At 45.0% G+C, this 27,642-nt stretch overlaps 2 protein-coding genes across 2 annotated transcripts in view; one reads left to right on the top strand and one right to left on the bottom strand.

Annotated features, from left to right (window-relative positions):
- Window positions 1-5,748: 5,748 nt before the first annotated feature.
- Window positions 5,749-25,942, bottom strand: CCDC191 (coiled-coil domain containing 191; the record flags this gene model as incomplete). Its single annotated transcript, XM_080360308.1, has 17 exons — window positions 25,672-25,942; window positions 25,164-25,202; window positions 24,167-24,308; window positions 21,714-21,845; window positions 20,997-21,175; window positions 20,261-20,484; window positions 19,297-19,453; window positions 17,222-17,412; window positions 16,218-16,467; window positions 14,216-14,670; window positions 13,615-13,709; window positions 11,948-12,030; window positions 10,504-10,605; window positions 9,195-9,338; window positions 7,878-8,030; window positions 7,354-7,508; window positions 5,749-5,881 (listed from the first exon to the last, which is right to left on the bottom strand). The coding sequence occupies exons 1-17, from the start codon at window positions 25,819-25,821 to the stop codon at window positions 5,749-5,751; spliced, it is 2,784 nt and encodes a 927-aa protein (XP_080216434.1). The 5' UTR covers window positions 25,822-25,942.
- The window catches only part of QTRT2 (queuine tRNA-ribosyltransferase accessory subunit 2), a 14,442-nt gene continuing 12,664 nt past the window's right edge, over window positions 25,865-27,642 (top strand). The window contains exons 1-2 of the mRNA XM_080360333.1: window positions 25,865-26,154; window positions 27,292-27,347. Of these exons, the coding sequence (XP_080216459.1) occupies window positions 25,958-26,154; window positions 27,292-27,347 (253 nt within the window). The 5' untranslated portion in view covers window positions 25,865-25,957. The remainder of the gene's footprint in view (window positions 26,155-27,291; window positions 27,348-27,642) is intronic.

The following is a 27,642-nucleotide window of genomic DNA, read 5'->3' as shown; positions in this document are numbered from 1 at the left end:
GTGTTCTCTTCTGCACTAAAGGACAGTTTCTTTTCTGTGTATTTTACTGCTGAGCTTGTAATTGGCCATGCTGGTAGAAAAATGTTAAAACCAAAGTGTAAGAGTCAGTCTTCAGGCTCGCTGTGTTAGTAGCTGCCTGGGTGTTGGAGCAGCGGGAGCAGGCTGCATTTGACAGGTGACTTGATGGTCTGTGTGGCCTTGAGGCAAGGACCAGTGTCTCACCTGTAAAACTGTAGGCACCTACCTGGCAGTGCAGAATACAGTACTCTGCTGGCCCTTGGGAAGTTTTCCCTGTGTAAGGAGGACTCAGAGCTGGTCAGAAGCAGGGAAGGATTTTGGTAATAGCTAGCGTCGATGTCTCTCCACCCACACATGGAAACGGGTTTAGCCTGCTTTAACCATGACCTTTTAAGAGCCATTTTTTGTTTCACAAATAGTGTGGACTTCTGCAGACCAGGGCAACTCTTAAGGGGCCAGGGTTCTGATGTTGCTGCTGTTGTAGTGTTGAACCCTCCATGTCCAGATGCCAGCACCCTACTTTTTTGGTGACTATACTAAGAACTGTGCACCTTCAGATACACCCTGTAAATGGTGGCTTGGCACTCTTTAACTGTGTCTTCTTACATCATGCTTTTTTGAAGGCAAGTCACAAGTCCCCACATCGACTGTTCCTCCATTTAACTTGTACTGGTGAGCCTGAGTCGGTGCTGCTTGTGACTCCTAATCACGTTTCAGCCTTCATGCTATGATGGTGCTTTTTTTTCTTCAAAGTAGGTTGCTTTTAAGTGTCTTAATGAAACCATTTGCTGTAAAATTTCTTCTGAAGATAAAATGGATGCTGCCTCACTGCCAAATGTCTTAATAATGTGCTTGGTTTTTTCCTTCTATATGAATGTATATTGCCTCACTAGGGCAGGAAGTGTGTGTGATTATGGATGTGTTTTTCTGTATTTCTTTCGGTGAAGAGCTCTACTGTTTCCTAATATTTTCTTCCACTATCAGGATGTTTGTACAGCGAAAATCTTTCTGTGGACAGGTGAGGTTCTTCCTGAAATGCAGGAATTCAGCCTCTCAAGATCTTGTCATTATGGAACTCCTCTAGTGATAATGTGAAGAATGATGGGCTCTGAAAGAATTGTCTTCCTTCTTCACCCTAAGTTTTAGGAAGAAACTTTGTGAAACGAATTTGTGAGTTTTGAAATGAGTGGTGTGTGTGTGCGTGTTTGTGTCCATTTTGCATTGTATTCAGTGTTTCCAAATGGATGCCATTATGAATCAAAATAAATTCATAGAGATGATCTGTGGAGTGGACTGTTGATTTGTGCCAGCACACTCAGCCAGGTCAAATGACCAAAGGCTGCCATCATCTCATGGCTATTTGGCTGTGAGTTGGACTTGGGAATAAGGGAGCAACAAACTAAGGAGAAACTAGGAAACAAGTGTTGTCCAGTTCTGCAGAAATTGACCTCTGGGTTTGTTGGTGTTGGGATGAAACAGAAACTTGCTGGCAGTTTTCACCACTGTGGAAACTAGGGATATTCCCCTGCAGTGGGGATTTGAACCTGGATCTTGTGTCCTATAAACAATCCATTATCAGTATCTGATCAGGTTCCTAGCCTTTTTGTTCAGTGTTTTGCCTTTCCTCCTACACCTGCCCATGCAATACCTCCAAAACCTTGAAAACAAGCAGTCTCTTTCTTTAAACCCTCTTCTAAGGCATGTTTGGAAATGACATGGATATTCTCTGTGCAGATACTGGGAAGAGATACAGCCTTTGATTCTGTTGGTATCTTGGGATATCTGCTGAAAGGCAGGATGACTCTTAATGAGTAGAATCACAGGTGCCTTTGATTGTTCCTGGAGCTCTGCTTTGATTTCTTAGGTGGCACTTCTCTCTGCTGTTCAGCTATTTCTCTTTGAAGATTATTTTGCACTCACTGACAACAAGGACCTTGTACTAGCAGTGAACCAGGTTTGTAGTTGGGTGAGACTGATATGTGCAGAAGGGTGTCAGACTTCTGATACCCTGACAGCCACCAGCTTCATTAACTCCAGTGCTGGTGATGGGGACAAATGAGACTACTGTAATTCCCTGGCCATTATTTTTTTTCGTGCCTATGGCTTGCCATGTTGCCCCTGCACAACAGGAGCTTGTCTGGAGTGGCAACTCATGTGCCATGGCAGGCCAAGGTGCACCACTGCAGCTGGTGTCCATCATACGTAACAGGTCTGCAAAGACATGAACTGTGGATCAGACTGCAGTGGTTCATGGACCCTCCCCAGGCTGACTACTGTCCCCAGCTACAGTCTCATTTGCCTGAGGGGAGCAGAGGAAATTTGTTTAATACTTTGGACACTGTTGCAAATCCAGTTGGAGCTGGGCCTAGGAGACTTCAAAGAGGCTGCTGCACAGATTTACCAGGAGGAATATATTTCTGTGGTCTAGGTTTTTGGGAGAGCATGTAAGAACTCTGGAGGGCAGGTGTCAACAGGATGGAGTTGGGGAGAAGGGAAGTGTGCAATCACTTCAGGGTTCTGCATTTGCTGTAGTAACAAAGTGCAAATCCTGCCCTCCCCTTGCTCAGGAGAAGGAAAGTCTGACTGTGCAGCCACCTCCCTCTTTTGCTAAGAAAAGCAAGGAGCTGACAGGCGGGAGTGTGCCTGAGCTGTGAGCATGGGCTGATGATCAGTATCAAGGCACTGACATCTGCATCTAACCAAGTGCTGGAGCAGGAGGGATGCTTTAGCACAGCTGCAGGCTGAAGCTGTTTCCTTGGTCTGACAAGCTTTCTTGTGTGACACCCTCCTGCTGGGAAATGTTTGCTGGAGCTTTAATTTGCAAAACACATCATGCCAGGGATTTTAGGGGTGTCCTGTGCAGTGTCTCAACAGCATCATTGGGCAAAGCCTTGCTTCTGCCAAGGAGGTATGAATTGTTTCAGCCAGGTGTGGATCAAATGGGGAAATTAAGGGGCTTCTCATCTCCCCCTTGATTCAGACCACTTTCAGTACGAATGCGCCTGATCCCCCAACATCATCCCTACCCCTTAGCTGGATCCAGCTGAGGCTTCAGCTCCGTGATAGCATGGAAATGAGCAGTAGGCAAGGGCAAAGGGGTGCCAAAGCACAGCTCCTCCTGGATCCACATCTCCCTGCTGTTGGAACTGTCCAGCCAAGGAACATCTTACCAAGAGAATCTATTCTAAAGCTGCTGAGAACAGAATAAAACCCTAAAATGTAAGCGTATTGGAAACAAAGGCCAGTTTCAAAAGTAAGTGTTGAGTGTACTTCAAGTTCTGGGTGGGGGAAGCTGTGCTTTACATAAGCAGCATTATTTTCATGGATGGTGAGTGGGCACTGGGACGAGTGGGAGCTGTGGGCCTTGAAGACAAAATGTGCAAGTGTGGCATTGCTGGGGGAAGAACTTACAGTTCAGTAAACATGAGGTAACCCTGAGTAGCCAGTGGGTTGGGGCACCCTTTCAGTGTGTCAGAGATGTAGATTCAACCCCTGCTCAGGCTGTTGCTGGGGTCAAGACCAGGCTCCATGTTGGCTCATCCACCCTACTGCTCCATACTTCTGCTGCTCCCCTTACAGCTGTGGTGTGGCCCACCTGCAGGTGCCCGTAACACTACCTTCTCTTTAGCTGAGAATACCCTTGTGTCCTTACCTTTCATCCTCTGGGTTCTGATCCTTCTTATGCCATGAATCCAGATGGAGGGTGGGTTGGAGACTTCCCTGCTGTGTTCATTGCCAAGCCCTGGTAAGGAGGAAGTCTGCCTTGGAAAAGGCCGCCAGTAACATGGGAGCATGAGGGCTGGCTGGGAGGTGTTCCAGGAGCTTGTTAGGTGTTGCACAGGGGAGGCTTCCAAGCAGGGAGAGTGTACTAAGAGAAAGCAGATTGCTGCTGCTGTGCTGCCACAGCTTGCTGCTGTTAGCACCAAGCATGGCTGCTGGCTGCACTGGGGCATGTTTGGCAGCTCAGCCCCTAGCTCTGCTCCTCCCCGCCTCTTTGGCTCAGTCCTCTGCAGTAGGTGCTACCCTTCTTCAGTGCCCATCCTTCTGCACAAGCCAAGTTATTCAGCCCTCTCTCAGCTTGTCGCTTCCTCTCACAATCTGCCTTTTAATGCAGCCAGATGGTCTGTACTCGCCCACACTCCACGCAGGCACCTTCAGCTCCCTGCGCTTGGATCACGCGCTCATCCGACCTGTCAGTGGTCAGGTCTGTAATCAGCCTTTGGAAGACAGTAAATATTAATACATTGTAGAGGCTGGCTGGGGGAAGTAACCTGGGAGTGACAGTTGTCTTCAGACATGCACTGAGAGTCCACTTAACAGCCTGGCTTGTGTGGGCCGGGAGGCTCTGACCACATCCTGTGAGCTTTCTGCATGGACAAACTTCTGGTGCTAAAGCTCTGGAGCCCGCTGCTGGGCTTGGGCACCTGACCTGTCCTATACCATTTGATCTGCTGTGCTTAGTGCTGGCCTCAGTCCGTGACCCTGGACTTATGTCTAGTGCCATTCAGCCAGCTTCTGACAAAATTTGCACTGACAACTCAGCTGTGTTCATTTAAGATTGGGGTTTATTGGAAACTTTCAGTGCATATACAGGTTTTAAAAATTATCTGATACAACGGATAACAATAAATTGTCTTCTTTCTGGTGTAACCCAAGTGCTTCATGTACTGCCAAGTGCTTTTGGAGACAACTTTGCCTGTCTTCTTGTGAGGGGGAAGTGATTCCAGATTCTTGCCTTATGTTGTTGCTAAGACAAGACATACTGTACCTTAATGGCATTACCCTAGCTACACTATGGTGCAGGTTAAGGTTAAACAGTGATAAGAAACTTTCATTTTAATCATGCCAGCTTTAGCTTATGTAAAAATACAGTCTGCCTTTTTTTCTTAGATTTTTTTTTAAAGTGTTGGATCAAGTGAAAAAGCCCAGACAGACTTGTACAATACATCCTTAAATACTATGGTTAAACAGCTTGGAAAATGTTTAAATGATAAGAAAATAGAGGGTTACAAACTTAGAATCACCTCTTGCCACCAAAATCAAAGCTCTATGGTTGTGACCTGGCCAGTGCAGCAAACTGGGAAGTCTCTTGAAAAAGAATCCAGGTTTTAGATTGTCCATATGCAGTACTGTGATCAGGGTCACTAGCAAATATGATCTGCATAAATAGCTCTTTCCTCTCCTCCTCCTATCCAAATTTCCTGGCACAGTTAACTAGAAACTGCTCTCTGGGTGGCCAGGTTCACAGTAGTGGTTAGGAGTCAGGTGACAGTCAGGTCTGTTCACTCTCTGATCAGGTTGTGTCACCCTACAGGGTACTGGCAAGAGAAAAGCACCAGGTAACTGCTTAACAAAATATAGGTGCAGTTCAGTTCTGTGCTGCCTGTGATGGAGGAGGATTCATGGCAGTGCTGCAGCTCTGGAAATGGTCTTGGCCGGAAACTTACCCTAGCCTTTGGTTACCTAGGCCTCTCTGCCACCAGCCAAGACATCCCTATGGAGACTTCACATGAGGAGGGCCTTGTGGGGAATAACCTCCTGAAATGCAAAGTGAGACTGTCAGATAAGTTTCCATACATACTTAGTTTACAACAGCAGTGACCCCAAGGAGCTTCCTTTGGCTGTTAAGACCCTTTGCACTGGACAAGACTTCCCCTTGGATTTGTTTCAGGCAGTAGGAAGATAGCACTGAACAGAATCTGTCTTTTTGTTGCCTTTGACTCTCTTCTGTCATGTTTGGAAGTTGGGGAGAATTTCAGCTACTATCCTGCGTAGCTGGTTTCTCCTTTCTTCTCTCTCTCTTTCCTTTTTCATCAGCAATGGGTACTGCTTCCATGTCTTGAGTGCATTCAGCATGAGTCTCCTTGAAGAAATTGGGGACACAAAGAACAAAGTGACAACATGAAGATGTTTCTAAAACATAACAGGTAATCAAAAGATGACTCCTATTTGAGGGGAGAACTCCTGTAAAATAGCTGTGGGATTTGCCCTTTCTGCTGCTAGTCAGGGCTGTGATATATTAAACATCTGCACTCAGACCACTCTATTAATATGTCAATCATACCAGGGAAAAATTATACATTGCCCTTCTCCATTCCCCTCCCCCAAGAATTTCACTCCTTTCTCTGACAGGATTCATTACTTGGTTTTTGCTTTAGCACTCTGAAGATGAAAGATGTTTCTTGAAGAATAAACAAGGTCTTTGAAAGCAGTTTATTAAGGAAAATGCAGGTTTGCTTGGTCTAGACCAGCCACTTAGGAGCACAGGCAGCTGGGCTCCAGTTCTTACCTGATTTTAACCATCCACTACAGGTGCCTTAGCCTGGGTTCCCATATGGGCAATAGGAAGTGACAGTCCTGTCTAAAGAATAGGTTGCTATGTCAAAGTCTGAACTGAACAGTCAGTGCCATGAGAGGTAATGATGAGTGACAGGTCATTATGCTCCTAATATGAGGTCATACATAGAATAAATCCAGTCTCTTCCTGGGTCTAAATTTTTCCCAATTCTTGCAGTTTGCTGGCTTGTTGGGTTAAATCATGTACTGTTTTGCTCTTACAGATCAAGCTAGAACATGTTTGCTCTACCACCTAAGAGGAGAATTTAATTTCATTCTTCCTTGAAGGTGCTGCAGATCCTGTTTGGGCTATGCACAAGTGCAGCCTATTCATGACTGCATGCAGCTAACATGCTTTCATTGTGAGACAGGTGAACATGCTTCTGTTTTCTGCTGAACTTTGACAATAGTTTTTTCTTCCTGTTAAAATCAACAGCTAATGCAGTTATGGGATAATGAGCGAACTGGGTGCGTCCAGCTCCAGTCATGACTGGTAGAACTGTGTGGCTGACAATGGCATAAACTGAAAGATTCCTTAAGTAGGGTTTCTAGTTGATCAGCTTTGGATTTGTGAACTAAATCATCTGCTGTGGACAAAACAATACAGTGTAATTCCTGCACAACATTTAGCTTGCTATAATTGTACTTAAAGGTTTTCCAAAAGCAGCTTTTAGCAGAAGCTGCATGGCTGGATCTGCTAATCAGCTTAGAAAGTTTCAGTGACTTATCTGCTTTCACTGTATTCTCTTTCAGCAGATTTAAAAGTCCTGTGAAGGGTACCAGTAAATTTCCTCTTCGAGGCTGCATGGAAAATTCTTACCATAAACTTCTGCTAATATTGTCTGTGTATGACACAGAAGCAAAATACCAGCAGTAAAGAACCTGTTTCACATGTTCTTGGGGAGTAGATAATTGAAAGGTCATAAGTAGTCTCTAAAATAATCTATAGGGTATATTAAATCTAAGTAAAAAGAACTGCTGGCAAGGGAGTGCACTTACTTGTTACTGTGTTCAGTAGCAACCTTCAGCTTCTCCCATAAGATACTTTTTTCCTCCATGGTCAGGTCAAACCATGCCCAGAAGCACTTCCTCATGAGGCAGGCTGAGTGGATGTTACTCACTGTCTCCTCCAGAGTGGAGAGATAATCCTTGTACTAGAGAAGAAGGACAGAGAAAAAGGTGAGAATGGCTTCTTTCTCCCACCCCCCAGCCCAATAAGCAGGAACAGAATGGTGCTGAAGCTGCATCCGTGAAGCGTAATGGGGACAGAAGCGGAGGAAAATCAGCAGGGAGCAGGGTGACAGAGTGCAAAGGTGGAGGAGAGTGTCCTGGGTGAAGAAGAATGATGGAGAGTGGAGAGCTGAAAGAAGATCTCTTAAGGAAGGAATGATGTTGCTGGGATGGTGACCATGTAACTCAGCAAAGGTTGGGCTGCAGGTGTGTGAAGCGGCAGTGTGGTGAGGGGAAAGCACGGCAGCAACTGCCTTGCTTGGTATCATTTCTCCACTGTGCTGTGGGAAAACCTTTAGCCAGTTCCTGAAGCCCCGTCTCAGCAACATATGGGAATAGAAGTCCTCAGCCTGAGACGCCTTCTCCATGAGGCTCCCCTGGGTGTCCTGGAGCCAAGTCATCAGGCATTTCCTCTGCAGGCCCAAGCAGTGATGCCTTTGTGCCACCTGAGTAAAGACAGCAGAGACAACAGCTAGTTATTCGGATGAGTGACTACATAAGCATAAAGCTACAGAAAACTGGGGACAACAGAAAATGCAGATATCTGACAGCTGGAATAACTTACAGGATAGGTTCCCACAAAAAGAGGTCAGCATAAGGAATAAGACCAGTCTCTCTGTCCGGCTGCTGTTGCATTACTTCTAGGGAATATCCTTCTGAATTAGACACTGAGTTTAACTGATTGTGAGTTGAGCAGAGGCATGGCCTATAACAATTTACTCCAAGTCTGTCCATAATGCTGACCAGCAGGGTGGACTTATGGAACAGCTGCTATCCCTCTGATTCTCCCAGCTGGAAGCCTATGTACATTTGGTCAAATACTTTAAGTAGCTGCAGTTCCAGTGACTTAAATTAAAGCTTGCCAACTTAGCCCTGGGCTCTAGCTAAATCTTCAGGATACTGCTGAGTGTTATTAGTCCACCTCTGATAAGGCAGGCCAATCCAGTCATATACAGAAATGTTTCATTTATGTGTCAAAGTCTCAGGAACTACCACTTGCTGTTCTGAACTGAGGATATGGCCATGTTCAAATGGAGTGCTGGATTATCACCTGTGGTGTCCCACTTCTACAAGTGGCCAACACTGCACCAGCACCAACTCCAGAGAGAAGGTAAGCCCTAGAGATGGGATGCGGTTAACCACTGTAACAACAGTGGCTTGGCAGTGTCTTACTGATTCACTTTGCTGTGGGGCAAGAGGATTTACAGGCTCATGTCATATAACTTCAATTTATTTTTGGCTGTATCATACTAAACTAACTCCCACTGTCTTATTGGCATGTGGCAGTTAGTACTGCAGACAAGCGGAGGCTAACAAAAGATGACTTCTCATTAGATTGAAATTGGTTCCTTTCTGTGTCCTTTTGGTTCCTGTTTAATCGGGTATAAAAGAGGATGCCACCCTTTGTGGTTTTTTTATGACCTTTCATGATTATTGTCAGATGGGCTGATTTTAAAAACCTATTATAATATAGGGCTGGGTGCACAGGGAGAATTTTTGCTTTTCCCATCTGTACCTGGCTTAAGAGCCTATTAAGGTTTCTGCTGAGTGCTGCATCCATTCCTTTTCCCTTCCTCCCATGGCACCAGTCCTTTATCCTCAGCACTTACCACCAGGTTTTCCTTGGCTAGCTCCCTCAGCCTTTTCCATGGTACTATTCCACGCTTTCTGAGCAGGACCTTCTCATAGTGATCTCTGGCCTTTTTGAGGAGCTGCTGTTCTTTCTCCAGCCTCCTCTGCTTCTCCAGCTCTTTCTGCAATACAAAAAGCAATAGTTCTAATTCACTCTGGTTAAAGAGGATGTGAAGCAATGACAACAGATTGTCATATCTGACCTAGAGGTCCTGACATGACAGGAAATGGGGATCTACATCATTGTGAGCAGTGCAGACCAGACCTGACCCCATATACTAGAACCTGTGGTAGAAAGCAGAGCAAACCATCTTGAAAATTCTCAGGGAAGATGATGGTATTTCTGGGCATTTCCTTGGGCCATTTATCAACATTTGGCCTTTCCTCAGCACTGCAGTCTGGTGTTACTGTAGCAGACATATAATCTGTGGCTATCAGCAGTGCTGATATAGCAGGAACCTCCTTTTGATGGGCCTTCATCAGTGTGGGGAGGGGTGCTTTGGTGAGCTCGAGGAGAGCAGCTTTCTACCTTTATAAAACTAGAGATTGAAACCATGTCCAAAAATGATTCTGAGTTTACGCATGGGCCCTACCATTTAATCGAGCACTAAATAGTAGGGAAGTGATGTGGGTATTATATAACTGTACAATATTACTTTTGACTGAGACTCAGGGATGAAGGTTAAACATCCTGAAACAGTCCAAGTAGAATAGTAGTTGTGGGTCAAATTCCCACAGGGTTTCAAATGTGCTATTTGGGTTATTAGGACAGCTCATTTCCAAGTAAAAATAATGAAGTGGGGCTATTCCTAGGCTAGCTCCAAGGAGATGATGCTTCTGTTCTTCAGGTAGAAAGTTGCCCTCGATATATCTGTCAGGCTTGTTTACTTTTAAATTGCGTATTTGTGACTGGTATCATTGTGTGTGCTGGAGGGGGATACAAGTGTAAGGAGCACTACAGAAGCAGGCTGAACATGCTGCCACTGTGGGGGCTTATGTGGCTATACCTCAGCAGTGAACATCCAGCACCTGCAGCCTTTACTCCTGCTGATGAGACAGAGACAGTATATACTTCACAGTGCATTTCATCCATAGCTGTTCTCCTAACACTGCCAAAAAGGGGGATAGTGGTGGGTCTATATAGCAGGTGCTGTGCTGTAGAACTCTGCTCTACTAATGAAGACCTTCAGTTCACATTACTCTGGCTGCTGAGTGAGTGCTCGTGGGTAATGGTTCTTCTTCCCTATCTCTGCTAAAGGGGGGGAAACAGGTGAGGTGTTTGATCACCAGCTTCTGCTGCCTTCTCTCCTCCCGTTGTTTTTCCCGCTGAGCTTCCTTCTCCTCGGCCTCCTTCCTTTGTCGTGCTTCCTCTTCAGCCTTCATCTGGGCCTTGAAATGTAGAAAATGGACAAAGGTAAAAATTAATTTGGCACGTGACATTTTAAAGAATATGAACCTCTAAGCTTTCCCAGTATTCCTCTAGTATTGAACAGCACCTGAAACTTCAGGAGGAAGCAGACTTTGTCACATACTCCACATGATCTGTGCTGATGAATGAACTGCATATATACCTATATGTATCTTTCTTTGCCCTAAGTTATAGTATTTGCCCACTCTTCCCCTAAAAAATATAAACCATACACCAAGTTATTTATTGATAACCTTATTGCTGAAGTCAGTTCTGAATCACTGGGCTCTGTTCTGAAGTTTTATTTCTACATGCAAAGCAGCGTTACAGGTACCCACGCAGTTCTTTCCCCAAACACTGAACATGAAAGAAGTTTTTTTTTTTACTTCAGTACTGGTCATACTTGACACAGTATCCTTCTCTGAATGTTTATTTACTCCCCTTGCAAAACCCACTCTGCTCTCATTTCACAGAGCTTTTGCTCTTAATGTATGCGTCAAAGGCCTAAAACCCAAACCATCTATCAGATATCATTACTATGACTGTGCTTCTTGATCGGTACAATTGTGGAAACTGCAGCTGAGGAAACCTAACCTGATGCTTGTCTGTCCACTCTATGGTTAAAGTGTCCTCTAAGGCTCATTTCAGCTTCCTGCTTATGTGAGTGTGTCTTGGGGAAGAAAAAAATGCTGGTTGTTTTAGGACCCCAGTTCTGAGCTTTCTTATTGACAGTAAGTTGCATTAGGATGTTTTCAGTAACAGCTTAATGCCCTGAACCTAATAAGGCTTCTCTGTTGGATGTGTGTCACAGAATTTGTGTACTAACTTTACAAACATTGTCAGTATCTTCTCTCTTCAGCAGAGATTTGCTAGAAAGAGGCAGGATTTTTACTAGGTTTGACTGCACATCCTCAAGCTGCACCTAACCAGACAGGAAAGGCAGTGAAAGCGAAACTCACCATTGCTGGGTGCAGTCAAGTGGATCTCTGCAGGCACTTCCACCCTTCCCATCCTCAGCAAGGACAAGTTATGGTCATGGGGCAGGTGTGAAAGAAGTGTAGGGGGGTCTAGTGGAGGCTGCTTGTAGAACTGCAACTGCAGCAACATAAAGTGTCTGCTTGTGATATGGCAGGGTTAGTGCTGTCACTGTAGCAATAACGACTTCTTTTGATATGTGCTGGACATCTGCTTTCTCACAAACTATAAAACTCCTGTTTTGGATAAAGTGCCTTTGATTGGTCCCTCACTTTTGGGTTAAAAAGAGCATTTCTTGTAACTGGAATGGTGTGAAAGACACTTGATTTCATTTTCCATTTCCCTTACCAGTTTTTCCTCTTCCCTTCGTTGTTTGGCTTCTTCTAGTTTCCTCCTCCGTTCTGCCCGCTGAGTTGCTCTCTCCTCCATAGCTACAGAAACAGAGGACATAAGGCTTAGTAAAAATGAGCTATATGATAATGGCAGAAATTTGGTGAATAAGCATGACCACTACACCCTACTGCCAAGCCCCCATTGACCTGCCAGTGCCAGCACAAAGGGACTTACTTTCTGTTGCCTCTTAAGGCTGGCAGTGTCATGAACAAGGAACCCATGAACATTTGAGATGACTCAGAACTACCTCAGTTAGATTCACTGAACCCTCCTTGGTTGACAGTCAGAGCCATGAAGGCTCAGTTATGAAAGGAGCTGTGTTCAGATGTTTTATCCCTGTCTTCCCTGATGGAGTGCTGAGGCTCAGGGCACCTGATTTAGCAGCAATTGCTAAAATGTCTCTGGTAAGCTCCAATTGTTTACTTAAATAGCAGCTTCATGATGGAAAGCATCTCTGCCACAGTGACACATAGGTACTTGGCTCCACTAGTGAGAAACTGCTGCCTCATGCTTCTTTTGGGAGATAAATTGCAATGCGGTGATCTTGCTGGCTATCAGCAAAGGTGTTACAGTGCTGATGTGACTACACAGAAGATGCAGTGGAGCTGAGAACCTGTGCTCCCTTCTTCTGAATTTGCAAATGAAACACAAGCTGGAACAATCAATAACTGGTGAGTATTTAAGTGTTTTGACCACGATAGGTTTCCTCAGACTCCTTTCTCCTCTCAGCTGTCCCAGGATTCTCTGCCAAAGGAAAATCATCCAGTAATAACTTATTCACCGAATGTTTTTGAGATCTTCAAACAAAAGCACTGAGTGCTCTGAAAGTAAGTTTACTGTCTCTAAGGTGTGCAGAGGTCAGGCAAATCAGAGTGAGTGATGGCTTGGACTAGGTAGCATTGGAGCTGAACACAGTCAGTTAATGAAAGGTAACTATTAATGCCCAGCCATCATGGCCAAAAAGCTCTGGTGATCCCAAAACTGTCAAAAATCACGATGATCATATTCCAGACAACCTTTCATGCAGATTGTAACCACCACCCAGTTGATATGGAAGAACACGACCCAGGGATATAACAGAATCTGATCTTAATTTACTTCATTAAAAGGATGCGCTGCATGTTTAACGTGTATATGCTGTTCTAGTGTGGCCAGAGAAGGGGAGATCCTTCACAGAAAGCAGGGATCTGGAGCTCCTTTACTGATCTAGCTAGGCACTTAATTCCCTTTGAAATCTCACTACCTCTGTCAAAGTTAGATGAAAATGACTGGTCAGTTCAAGTGTTACTTGAATGCACAATGAAGGAAACAAGACTGACAATGAAAAAGCCTGTAGAGCTTCTTTTTTGAGTCTTGTCACAGCAGAAACAATCACAAATGTTAGGAGTAACCACTACCAGAGCATGGACTTGAGGGGCTGGCAGTGGCTCGGGTTTTACAGATGCCTGACTTGGGCATGAAAACGGCTCACCCTCTCACAGCACTGGTCAGGCTGGGAAAGAGTGCTGAGGTTTGTTTGCATACTGTCATCAACCAGCAAGGCTGAGGTGAAGAAAGAGAGGTTTCCAGACAAGCTGTTGAGTAAAGAGACCTGGAATGGTCTTTGCTATCTAGAACAATACCTTTCAGTATGGGATGAGGTGAGGTCAGCTGGCTGGAGGCCCTCCTGTCTTGCAACACTGCCCTTGTGTTTTCTGGCCCATGAGAAACAGGTGGACTATGAAAGGAGAGAGTAAAGAAATTAGTTAATGAATGTGGTCAAATGATGTCTCAATTCTACCACCTACGGCTGAGAAACATGCCTTGTGGTTTCTATTCTTCATTGTGCTGTATTTCCATTCTGAATCCCTGATACACACTTGAAATGGGATTAGTGATGCACCCTTGCAAAGGAGCTGAGTACCCAGGGCTGCTGCACATTCTGAAATACTGAGGATGACACTCTCTTTCCAACTAAACAAATCCCTGCTGCTACTATGTGTGACACTAGTGTTGCTGTTTTTAAGTGGATCCTGTATGGATCACATTGTGTCGAGCCATTGCAAAAAGAGAGAAGGATGGAGAACTGTGGGCAGCCTGATACTACCCTTGAGGCAAAGTCATAGGTGAGAAGAAGAGCAGATAATGCCAGCATGACTGAAGTATGCCTGGCAAATTGTGGCTCAACATGAGTAGGAATGAGACAAGCTGACTAACTGAGCCTGCTTTATCGAGGGTGTATACCTCAAATGGGTTGTATTCTTGCATTTGGATTGTTTTTCCTCCCTGGTTTGTGAAGCAGAGTTGTTAAGCTGCTGGGTTATAGCCGTGGCTTGTGCTGCCTCTTCTTTAGCTCTGCTCAGCCTCTGATTTTCCTGCAGTTCGAGGATCAGCTCTTGCTGTTTCTGAAGCTGCCGTCTCTGTTCCTCAATCAGACGTTGCTGGAAAGCATGACGGTGCTCAAAACGGCTGCCGTAAGCAGGAGCTGTCTTTGGACCAGGTGCCTGAAACTGCTGGGGGAGAGCGGCTGTTCGATTCCTGTACACAGCCTGGTCCTGGGCACTTGGGGCTGCATGTTTTAGTGTAATTTCCCAGGCATGTCTGGGTTTTCTGTATGAATGAGATGTGTGAGCAGCATCCCAACAAGAGCGGCCTTGGGTCTGGCCAGGTTCTTTCTGTATGAGGCAAGTTTCAGTTGGCTAAGGAAAAAAAAAAAAAAATTAGGAAAACCTGGCATTGATTAAAACCAAGCAATCTTCTTCCCTTGCTACACAGTAAGTGTTTCTTTAGTGTAAATCTAGTGAAATGCCTGAAAAGTAGGGTAATCTCAGCTATGCAATCTTTATCCAATTCCTAGCCAGGACAGAAGGGCCCTGATATGCACAAAATGGGAGGCTGTGGGAAAGAACTGTTAAGGAGCTGTGTGCCATTTCCCTGGAAGGAATAAATCCTGATTATCATAGCATAGTTTGGGTTGGAAGGGACCTTCAAAGGTCATCTAGTCCAATCTCCCTGCAATGAGAAGCGACATCTTCAACTAGATCAGGCTGCTCAGAGCCTCATCCAGCCTGGCCTGGAATATCATCCACCACCTCTCTGGGCAACCTGTGCCAGTGTTTCACCACCCTTATTGTAAAAAATTTCTTCCTCATGTCTAGCCTGAATTTCCAAGAGCTCTGTTGGGAATGTATCCTGACTATTTTGTTAGGGAACACAGCTCAGGACAGCTGATTTCTCAGGGATTAGCACACTCCCTTTTGGACTGTGTTGTCTCCACTTAGCGCTCAAATGGAGAATAAAGGAAAAAAACAGTTGTTAATGTGATCTACGTGGTTAATCTACTGGACAGTCCCTTTTCAGATGGAAGAGAAGTCCACAAGGTGCTGTTTTCTCATGCCTCTTCTACAGCTTTAATAAACATCACCATGAAACTGGTGCACAGTGGGGAATGAGGCTGCACCTTTTCTGACACTTGGTGTTTCCCTGAAAAGGCATCAGATGTAAGGTCTGCTTTCGGATTCCTAAGTCAAACCCCAAACTGAGTCCCGTCCTTCCAGCAAAAATTTTACCAGTGCATCTGAAGAAAAATAAGGGCCTACTAGGATGATATAACCACTGTACGAAATCAACTCTTGCTGACACTTAAGCAAATGAAAAGCTTGACCTGTAGTATGTGTATGTGAGCTCTCATGCTGGGATCTGGACACTGCTGTGGTACAGGTTGCATAGACAGAAAGGAAGGGCAGGCTCTGACCTGACAAGTGATAATATAAGGAAGCAACCTTTGATTCTCCTCTCCTATGCCTTTCTGATGTGCATTATCTTGAAATAGACAGTGACAACATTTTTTCCCCATACTTAGAAGCCAGAGAGCTGCAGTGGCATGACAAAATCTCCTCATGCCATCAAGCGTTATTCTTTTTCAGTCTAAGCAGGCATCAAAGATGTAACTAATCTCTGAGCAAAAGTGAGCTGGAGGTGGGATGCTCACTGCGATCCACAGTACACGAAGGGTTGTTCTCTGGCAGCATGAGAGATTGTTTTAAAAACTCATTCGGTGTTTTTCATGTTTGCCTCTGTTTTTTAAAGCCTTCTCTCCAGAACAGTTGCAGGCAGGTATTTAGGGTCACCCTGGAAAATAAGCCTTCCTCTGGGACAATGTTCTCTTTATTTGAGACTGCACACACAAAGTACTTTGTAAGAGTATTGAGATGCCAGTAGACATAACTATGTGGGAAGGATTTACCTTGTTCTGCTGCAAATCTTGACAATGCTTTACTTCTGCTGTCCCAGGCTTCTTAACCTCCAGTGGCCTGTCCAGACCACCCTTCCCCAGTGACATGGCCTCCAGCAGCTGTGCCATCTTTCTCTTTGTCTCCTCCCTCTGGATCTGCAGCTTTCGCTTTTCTGTCTCTGCTCGGCTCCAGCGCTGCCATGCCAGAAAGCAGCTGCGCAAAAGCCGTCGTTGGTTATGCTCCACAGACAGCTGTTTTTTCCTGAATGAGAAAGCACTTGTGTTATGACAGAAGTGAGGCTTCTGCCCAGGCCTGCCTGCAACAACTGTATCAAGTACAACAGTCCAGGTCACGGCACCAGGCCCCATAACTTCCCAAGTCCTTTTGTCACTTAATTCTGAAGGGCCTCCAAAGCTGTGAAGTGTTTCTCCAAGGAAGAGTGGGAGGGGAGAAGGATGTCTGTTACTTTGAAGTAAGATTCCCTAGTTCCCATTTTGCAATTTCCTGTGTCATCCTTGGGCAGCAGGGTAGGTGCAAAAGAGGTATCCTGTTCCCTTGCAAGCTGCAGAGGGGGAAGCAGCGGCTGACACCTGCGAGAGCAAAATTTTCACTGGCTGGCAGGGAATTAATCCAACAGACTCTTTAATGACAGGCACTGGCCAAAATGATCTCTGTATACTACTGCTGAAATAGGAAATTATTAATCAGGAATAAATATAGCACCTCATATTCTCTGAGGTCTAGAACAAGCCAGGGTGAGATTTCCAGGAAAGATACCTACAGAGAGAACTAGATGAAGGCTTGTTGGACAATGCTAAAGCTCTTATTTATCTCTGTTCTCCTTTTCATCTGTGCCTCAACACCTCTGGCAGACTGCAGGCAATGTAGTAATTTTCTCAAAAAGCTGCTGTTTTCCTCCTGCTGGCTAACTGGCAAGTCCCTTTTACAGTCCCTAATTATTGCACTGCCTGAGTATTGCTGCAGGAGGAGGAATTCAACAGTGTAGGGACACTACCTGTTTTGATCCTGGAGATGAACTTCCAATTGCTGTGCCTCCTGCTCTATCTTCTGGGCCCAAGTATAGTTTCTCCAGGCTCGTAGGGCCTTCAGTTGGCATTTCCAGTCAGCAAGGGCTCTGGCTTTTTCCATTTTAATTCTGTGCTCCAGAAGGACTTTCAGCCAAGCAGAGAAATGTCGCTGCATGCACTGCATGGGAGAGTTTCAGAAAACCAATGAGCAAGATGTAGCCCATCACACAATTGCTGATCCTCTCCACCTTTCCCCTTATGTGACTTTCGTTTTTGAGATTCATTTTAGAATCCTCACTTTCCACAATTACTTTGAGGGATTAAAAAAAAATAAAACAGAGCACGTGCAGGTCTTCTACAAAAAGCAAAAGGGACTAGAAAGATAACATCATGGGGTTCTATGCTTTTGAGTGAAACACAGTTCACCATGTGTAAAGGAATAAAATGGGTGAAAGAACACAGAATTTCTAGAGACAGGAAAGATGTTTCAAAATCTAGAAAATGTCTAAGATGCTACAGGTAAGAACACTTCTGTGGAGAACAGTTCACAAATACCTCCATGGACCACTTGTGGTTTTTTTTTTTAACTTGGACAAAAATCAAGATGCTTCCTAGCATGAATTTATGACATGACCTAAGCTCACCCTTGGGCCAGTAGGAAGGCAAACGATTCCCCTATTGTGTAATTAGACTCACTGCCTCTGAGAGTGAGATACATTGTACAGAACAGGAATTTGCTATCTAATCTAACCCATAATTCTAGCCCTGTCAGACCAGACACTGTTCATTTTGATTCTCCAAGCAGGTCAGCTTACAGGACTCTGCTGTTCCCCTTGTCATAATGCCTTGTTTAAATTGCATTCCTCTCAGTCACTGAAATCTCCAAATGGAGACTTATGAGAAGGATAAAATGTCAATGCATTAGCTATTTCTTTCTGCTTTATGAAAATAATCAGTGTCGCTATTGCTTAGTTCAGCTAAGCCATGGCTTCTCACATTATGCCAGCCCTAAATTGTTCTGTGGCTTTATTCAGGCTTATCTTCATAGCTTAGATTGTGCTGGAGAGAGGTTGTGTGCTGCTATACAGTAGCCAAACTCAAATCTAGCAGGCAGATGAAGTGAACCATGGGGAGAATCACCATAAAAGCCATAGAATTCTTCTATTAAAAAAAATCCAGATATAGGTAAGTAGACATTAATGATGATGACCGTTCTATTAATTTAAAACGTTACCTGATAGATGGCATTCATACCTGCACTTGCGGAAATTTATTTCCTTTGCTGTGACTGCCCATATAAAATTATTCAGTACAAAAAGATTGCTCATTAATTGCAAGTATTTGATACAACTAGGTGTTTAACCCAGAGCTGGTCATGGTATCAGAAAAATAAGGGTAAAAGAAACAGGTTCCTACTAGGAATTATTAAAGTTTACAGATTTGCCTCAAAAGAGCTGTTGCAGTATCACAGAATATCCTGCTGCACCCAGTGGGAGTGGATCCCTGAAAAACCCGTTACTGTGAATGTGCTGGCATACTGCAGCTATTGGAGAACCAGCACAAACTTCATCCCAGGCCTCGGCACTTCTCTTTCTACTCTCTGCTCCTGCACCAGGGTCTGCAAAGCAATCTTTAAAGTATCTCCCCATAAACACAATAAGGACTTCTCAGGCCTTTTTGTGCCACTTTGCCCTGCTTTTAACTTCTTTCCTCAAGGGAAAACAAATCTTGCTCTGCTGTCTTCTGTGTACAACTGCCAATTTCTCAACTGCAGAAGCCTTTATGTTCACTACTGAGCGCTGCATCTTATCTACAATTCTCAGTGAAACCTCCCACTGAGTACACTTAAGGCACAGAAACACTGGGGATGTGGAGGCCCAGGATTTCTTGCTCCTAGTCTTACAAGATACTTTTCTGCCTGCTCTTCAACTTGCTTGGTATCAGGAAAAGGATTTGGAAGAAGTAAAAAATTCTGATAACTAGGGCTTTTTACTTAAGTTTTGCAAATGGTAGCTGAGGGCCGGTAGCTCAGCGCCTCAGATAAAGAAGAGTAATTGCTCACTCTCTGCTTATTGGTCTGAATCCTGCGCAACAGCTCCTGAGCCTTTTTTTGTTTCTCTTCTCCTTGCTCTTCTTTCTTCAGGACCAAGGGTTGTGATGTAGTAATAGATGCCTCCTGCATTGACAGCTTCTGACCTTTTTCTTGTCTCTTCCTTTCCCTGGAAAGCGAACAAACATACAGATCTAATACAATGAGGAAGGTAGTGTAGCACGGATTTCACCCTCCTCCTGGCCAATGCTAAGAGAATCACCTTTACAGCTTAGAAAGCTGCTGATTATTTAACTTAGACTTTTTAGAAAACAGCCTCTGTCACAGTTTGGAGTCCCAGAGATTAAACAGTCTGGAGCATTTCCAAAATACAGCAGGCAGAAGAAAATGGTAAGATTTCAGTAAAGCACTTGCATGAGAAGATTTGGGATTTCAGGGCTGCCTAAGAAATGGCATCCCTACAAGTCACATCTCTGTGACAATCCAAGCTCAGCAGAAGCAAAATTTATGTCTCTACAGAATTCTCAGCCAAGAATGCTCTTAATTCTCTCACAGCACAGGAAGTATCATAAGTGCTAGACTTTTAACAACGACTATTCTAGGCAGGCTAGCGATTAATTCTATTTTTGCGTGTGTGTGTACTGGCTTTCATGCTGCATTAGATGCTAACAAGGCTGAATGTGGCCACACAGTCGATGAAGCGAATGCACGGTAGTACAAAGATGCTCCTACTGTGTGATTCAGTGTACGTGCTGGTAATGGCTGAGGGGCTAACAGGATCTTCAGTCCATCTTCCCACTAATGATAAACTTTGCCATTGAAGTTGGTAACAAAGGAATAAAAGGTTTTGGGAGAGTCTGTAGACAGAGGAATAGCAGATGTTTCCTTTGGGACCACCAGTTCTCTCACATTTAGCTAAAGGAGCTGAGAACTGTTCTTCATATGGTTCTTTCCAGGCCCCACCCCTCCCTCTTACATTCTCCATGCTTCTGCCATGATGTGCCTCTTCTCAGCCATTTCCTTTCGCAGCTTCACCATTTCCCTCTGGATCTCTTCCTCCTCCTTCTTGGCCTTCAGAGCCTTCCTTCTGTCCTCCTCCTGTGCTTGGAGCTTGGCCTCAGACAGAAGTGATTTCTTCAGGGACTTTTCTTGTCTCTGAAGCTCTAATGCCTTCTGACGCCTCATCCGGTTTTCTTTCACCTGGGCAGGAGGAAATCAGTAAGAGTCAAATCGGTCACCAAAGGCTGAAGAATTTGAGGTTCATGATCCACTGACAGGGTGGGTCACGGTCCACCTTACACATGAAGCAAGCAATCTTACCTGTAGATGGCACTGACTGGACTGGTTCTGCTCTCAGACCAGCAAAAAACTCCAGTCATGAGAGTGAGATTAAACCAGTATTATTTGATGGGCACAAACTCAGAACTGACTGCCATGGTGGCTTTTCCTGTCAGTCGTCAAAAAGAGGGAAAACCTTGAAGAGGTGTAGTGAAAGTTAACTCTGCAAGCTACTGTAAATGGCCAATGTGCATGCAGAAACACAGTAACGTTTCAGCCATACTGTGGAAGAGTATCCTGAGGTATATGCCTCCAAATCAGAGATTATTGAAGGGTGGGAGAGAATACTGGGGAAGTATCACTGAGCTTTTACTCACTCTCATCCTATAATGCTACATCTTATTCCTTTTAACTGCGCAGCCTTGCCTGCTCACCTGCTTATGCCTGAGCTCCATGGTTATTCGAGGATCTACAATTTCTTGTTTTTCTTTGCTGTCTTGAAGTCTAAGTCTTTTCACTATCCCATAGTTCACAACTTCACTCTGCAAAAGATGCTGTAGGTATGCTTGGACAGAAGAACTTTCCAGTTCATGTTCCAGATAGCTGCACAAGTCTGAAATGAGGAATTCAGATTAATTCAGCCTAGTCTGAAATGAATAAACCCCTCTGTCTCAGATCACAGAGCCTAACGTAATTAAAGGGATCACTTTCCCAGACTGTGAATGCATTTCTGATGAAAGCAGACACACTGACTGCACACCATTTATCTCCAGAGTCTTAATCAGTCTCGCATTGAACACGCTAGAGCAGTAACAACATTTTGCCCATTTTTTACTGCCTTGCCTCTGAGCATCTCAAATAGCTGTGTAAATTTGACAGGTGTCATAAATACCCGTACATAAAATAAATATAATTTCTCTTTTACAAAGGGAGACAATGAATGTTTATGAGGTGCATTTGTGCAGCTCCACAGCAAGCTGCTGTAAGAGCTGGGGGATAAAAATCATCACCTCTAATCTTGTTTCTACTGATCCCACTATCTTGGCCTCAACGCAACTTTTACCTCTCAGTCTGACAAGCCATGAGACATGGCTCCCTTCCCCAGCACATTCTCAGAAAGGAAGCCAGGAACTGCTTTGTTGTGCTCTCACCATCAAAGCACTCATCCTTCAGAGGGGCTGCAGAAGGCTTTTCCAGGAGGACACAGTCAGCTTCCTCTTCTCCATCACTCTTCAGCTCCAGTTGCAGTTTGGACTTCATCCAGTTACTGAGCAGCTCTTGGGCTATCACAAGGAAAGAGACTGATGACCTAACTTGCTTAAAACATATATGGGTAAGTGTAAACTAGCAAGACTCCATCTCTGGAAGAGTCATATCGCATGCTGGGAAGGCTGTCTAAAATGACTGAAAACTGATCTGCAACACAAAACGGAAAAAGGCTAATAGTTCTGTTTTAATCTTCTTGATCTATAAAAGAACAGGAAGAGAAGGTGGCAAACTCTTTCCCTATCACATATGTCACAAACAAATTGTTCTTCACTCCATTTCCCTACAAAATTCTGTGGACATTTAGATCACTTGTGTGATTATAGTATAATTTATCAAGATGGAATTCACATGAGGTAATTTATAACTCAGAATTCATATGTTTTACCACTGCACTTGCAGGTGCTTAGGTATTTTCCACATGTACAGCCACGGTTGTCACATGTTAAATACAAAAAAGAACCTCTGTTTGGACAAATGTTTGCTTCATGTGTACAGGTACCCTTGCAAGTACCACAGCTCCAGGAATAACTGGTAAGTCTAGATTACAAATGTGTCAGGTGGTAAGCCTCACCAGGCACTACCTGTACTCAGAATTAAGACTGCAACTACAGGAATGCACCCATGATGGATTTGATATGCTTCAGTGAGCTCAAGTGCTTAATGAACAACTGCATATAAAGTCCTCCTATGGACTTTATTTGCATCTCCGCTTTTCTGTAGAAAAACACAAAAAATCCTGTTTCAGAGTTCTTACTCAAAAGCCAAGACAGCTAACGTGGCTGCTGCCTCAACAAACCACCTGGTCTCACTGCATGGGTGGCCAAGCTGTTCCTGAAGCAGAACGCAGGGCTGTAAACTGCAAGGCATCAGGAGCAGCCCCACAAAAAGCAGAGCCATCTTGAGCTATCTGTGCGGTGAGGATGGGCAAAGAGCAGGGACCTCAGCAGCCCCTGCAGTGCAAGTCATGCCCTGTAAAGGCACAAAGAAGACACCCAGGAGGGAGCAGCTGCTCCAAATCTCCATTTCTGACACAAAGTGAAGATGCTCCCATTGAGTCCTGGTATTTCTAAGGCAACAAAGCCTTTTTAAAACTTCCTTAAAAAGGAACAGTTTTTTTTCTGAAGAAAACATGAATCTCATGTTTATTGTCCTTCAAATCACTTTTGTTCTCTTTTATAATCTCTCAGGCCAACTCAGGAACAAGGAAATATATCTGATAACAGAAAGAAGATGATAGAAAAATAGCTTCTCACTCAGAGAAGGGTTACTTTTTTGACTGGGAAATGTGAGCTCCTCATAACTGGACTAAAACAGTTCTGGCACTTCCCAATACCTTTCTTTGCAAAGTGCACTACGTGTACTTAATACCATTAAGTATTCTAATAATGGTTTCCAGATAAAAGGTTTTCAGTTGAACTAGGAACAATTCTGAGGGATTGGTAGCTATAAAAAGGATAACCCTAGCTGAGAAGGGCAAACCAAAATAATAAAGACACACAAGCAAAGCAAGCAACTTTTCATCATCTGCAAAGACAGCTCCTTTTGAGCCCCTATGCTGTCTAATGCATTCAGACAGTGCACTGTAAGCAGAGAGGTATATTCCCTCCTATCAGTAGAAGCCATGATAATTACAAGTATAAAAGCTGACTTGTATTGAAGTGGATGCTCGTGAGACGTGTCTTCATACCATTCTGTAAGGCACACTTTTGAGTCTTAAAAGAATGGTTAACTCATTTTTAAAAGTCTTGTCTCCTATCAGCTTATTACACTGCAGATGTACTTCAAGCACTTGACGGGAGATAATTTCTCTCTCTTTTTTTTTTAAAGTACTGCAGTTTTATTTTCAAATTTCGATAAGCACTTGTGGCTGCAGGCATTACAAAAGGAATATTTTATTAGCTAATTAGTGAGGAAAATTTTGCATGGAATCAAAGCAAAGCCACACAATTATTTGTACATGTGTAAGTTACACAGAGCAACTCTATTTTCACATCTGGCCTGCTATCAAAAATACGTCAGGTAATTTCATCCGGTTTCCTACAGCCCACTAACTTGTATTTGACCATACAATGTGTCTTCAAGAGCAGTATTCATCCTTGTCTTGACCTGTGTCCAGGAGACAGAGTTTATCCCTCTTTTAGGTATGCTCAGTAAGATCTACCTTGAACTCCAGCAATTGATTCTTCTTATGCCTTTCTGTTAGATGAAAGACATCTTACTAACAGCTGTTTATTTTGGTCTCAAGCTTTGCAAGAGCCTGTTCAGACCAGAACCACAATGCTGGATCAAGAACAGTTCATTTTACGCAGCTTGTGCAAGCAGTATCTCAGCTCACCTTCCTCATAGGCATCATCATGATCTTGCAGCTGTTCCACAGTTTCCAAACGTGTCATAGGACCACAAGGCCCCTGTGGATACCTTGACTTTTCAAGGGAAAAAGCTTCAGAGACAGCATACTCAGAGGCTTGGTGCACTCTCTTTAAATTAAAGAAAGGAAAACACATTTCTAAGGATTGCTGGATATTCATTTTTAAACTTCCTATACCTGGTATCCAGGTTTCTCCTCCAAAGAGAGCAAACATCAGTGGGAATGTCACACAAGACAGCATGGCTGTTACAAGAAACAGATTTATTTTGAAACACATTTCTCCAAATGTCTGGGGAAATAGGACTTAGAAATGATTAAGCAATAAGCATTCATCTGGCAATTAGTGCCAATCATAGTGATTGGAGAACGTGTATGGAGAATGCAAACACTCAGCCCCTGGGGGATGGATGGAGACTTGCCGAGCTCGTCCCCAGCAACCACCAACTATGAAATTTGCTATCAGCATTTTGTCACAACTGGGCTAGCCACTCTGTCAATAATCTGAGTGATTTTCTGTCCCATATTCTTCTCTGAGGTGTAAATGGTCCTGACATGTCACTGTGTTTTCACATGTAACACCTGTAGCCCAGACAGCCCACATTTCTGCAGAGCTTCCTCCCTTTGTGCTAAGACAACCAGAACAAGCAGCTGCCAGAGGTCAAGAAGACTGCTTGAAGAGGCAGATACACACTCCTATCTGCCATAAGAAGCAGGCTGAGGGTAGGAGCATGAGGTTGCCCAAGGAAGCAAAACAAAGGGAAGTTCACCCTAGAATTAGTTTTCCTTGATCTCAGGTGGCTGTAGACGCAAGAGATGGTGCTTTGGGATAAATCTCTTGTATTCATGCCCATACATACAACCTGCAGTCCTGCTCAACATTAAGTTTTGTGTGTGACCCGTGAGTTTTATGCATAGCCAACAAGGTACCTTACTGTTAAGTGAGTTACTGTGCAAGTTACTTCACCTTGATCCAGTGTCCCAAGTTATCAGAGTCAAACCTTGTCTGGAGAGGGAAAAAAAAAAACAACAACAACAAAAGGTATTGCAACCACCTGACTTTTTTTTTTTCTTTTTTTTCTTTTTTTTTTTTTTTTTTTTAACCAGAGTTTAACGCTTCCAAGTTTAGCGCCATTCACTCGAACGCAGTGGGGACTGCCCGTCCCGCCAGCCGCTGCCGCAGCGCTCTCCGACACCTGCGACACCTCTTTCCTGAGCCCGATTCTGCTCCTAAACGCGGCGGGGACCCACGGAGGCCGCTTCGCGTGTGCACAACCCACGCAGCCCCCTCGGCGGAGCGCATCCTGCCCTTCCCGCCACCGTTAAAGCCGCTGGGGGCGTGGCAACCGCCCGCGGCCTCTCACCAGAGAAGGCGCGTCCTGATTGGACAGCGCCCCACAGGCCTCCCCCTGGCGCCCCCTAGCGCTTTCTCCGCGCCGTTCCCCGCCGCCCCGCGGCCCGTCAGGCCCCGTTACCTTCGGCCGGGCCCCAGGAGTGAGGCGCCGCCAACGGTACAGCTGCGGCTTGTGCTCCGGGAGGGCCATGGCCACGCCGGGCACCCTCGCCAGCCGCTCGCCCCTCTCAGCCTGTCCTACGGCGCACCGCGGCGGAAGCGGCTTCGCCATGGCAACGCCGCTCCCCCTGGACGGCGGGCGGAAGGGCGAGATCTCCCCGCCGGCGCACGCTGATGATGCCGCGTGAGGCGATTGGGGCGGGGCAGCAGGGAGGCCCACGCCGGTTAACGGCGCTTTGGGGCCGGCGATGAAGCTGAAGTTGTGCGGAGCGGGCGGCGGGCGGCTCGGGACGCTGGTGGAGCTGGGCCGGAGCGGGGCCGCCGCCCTGGCGCTGCCGGGCTGCTTGCTGTACACGCGGACCGGCTCGGCGCCGCACCTCACCCAGGACACGCTGCAGGAGGTGGGCGGCGTCCCCGCCGTGGCCCAGCTGACCCTGCCGACCGTGTGAGTGCCGGGGAGGGGCGAGGGAGGTTCGCTGGGGTTACCCGGGGTTACCCAGGATTCTCGCTTCCCGGGGTGCAAGGCAAAATGTCGGAGTCGGTCGCCCCTTTGTTGCTTCCCTTTCGAAGGGAAGTGCAGGGAGTTAGTAGGAAGCACGTGGAGGTAAGTGACCCAGAGGGCTGCACAGTTTTTGAGCGTGTTTTGGCCAACCCCCTCTTAGCGACTTCACAATCATCTTCCCAGCAGAATAACCAGCTTTAGAAGCAGCCAGCTCTCAAAGCTTGTTCTTACGGTGGCGGCTGAAAGGGAAGATTAACATCATGAAGCTCATTAGAAGCTCTTCCGACCCTAGTTTGTGTAGTTGTTGAGTGATGCGTGTTAGTAACGGTGCCCAGAAAGTCACAATGTGACCCTGTGTGCTCCAGAAAGTCAGTGGTCACTGGTCAGTGTGGGTAAAAGCTCTGACTTTTTGCCACAGAATTATGAGTGCCCTGGTTTGTAAGATGTGATTCTTAGGCTCTGTAGAAAATTATTACCTTGCCAATATAATAGACCCAGGCAGGATCTCTCGGCAAGGCAAATTTTATTAACCATTTTGCAAGACCAGGTGTTCTCCCTAAAGGTGGGCACATGGAACAGGGCAAAAAGCCACTGCTTATATGCTCTCCAAATCCTGGCTGCGAATTCCCTCGCCTATTCCCCATTGGTTGGCTGCTCCAGGGTTTACAGACTACCCGATGCCTGCCTCAGTTTATATATTTAATTAACCCTAACAATCCCCTTCCCATTATTGATCTATTTAAAATGTGGGTTACTGGCTCTTCGACTACCTTTCCCCCTAGATTAACATTTGTAAATACAGGTATCAGTATACATTCCGGGATTAGGTTGAACAGACTTTGTTTTACATTAAGGATTCATAGTCTGATGTCTCTCAGTCCTTCCCCCCTGCTGTGGTCAGGTGTTAGGTCCCCAGTTTTGTAAAAACAACATTCCTCCTTCAGTGGCTTCTTACAGCTCTATCGGTGCTTAAATCAATCCAAGTTACACATAAGTATGGAAATGGAAGCCTTAGTTATGGAACCACTAACTAAGTAAATGGCTGTCAAAAAGATCACTGTGTTTCTGTATTTCATGTAGGGTAGAACTTCATGATGTCTTGGAAGAATATAAAGAAGGAGCTGCAAAATTTATAGGTAAAGTGCGTGTGTTTGCTTGTGTGTCTGGAGAAATAACACAGGTAGATCCAACTGATGCATTTTTAGGCAGTACAGTGGGCAGAAAGTTGTAGGCATAGGCTTTCCACGTTTAGGCATTTTCTAACCCAAAGTGGCACTAAGGAAGACTTGAAGTAATATGTTGTCAGTAATCCTTCAAACAGGCTACAAAAATATGTGATTTTGCTTTATGTCTCTTTTTCTGCACCTAGCCTTCTCCTTGGTGGCTTCAGAACTAAGTGGGATGCGCTTAACCCAAAAGTTGAGACTAGAA

Source organism: Nesoenas mayeri, assembly GCF_963082525.1.
Source record: "Nesoenas mayeri genome assembly, chromosome: 1".
Taxonomy (NCBI): Eukaryota; Metazoa; Chordata; class Aves; order Columbiformes; family Columbidae; genus Nesoenas; species Nesoenas mayeri.
The sequence above is the reverse complement of the archived record's forward strand: the minus strand, read 5'-3'. Positions and strand labels throughout refer to the sequence as shown.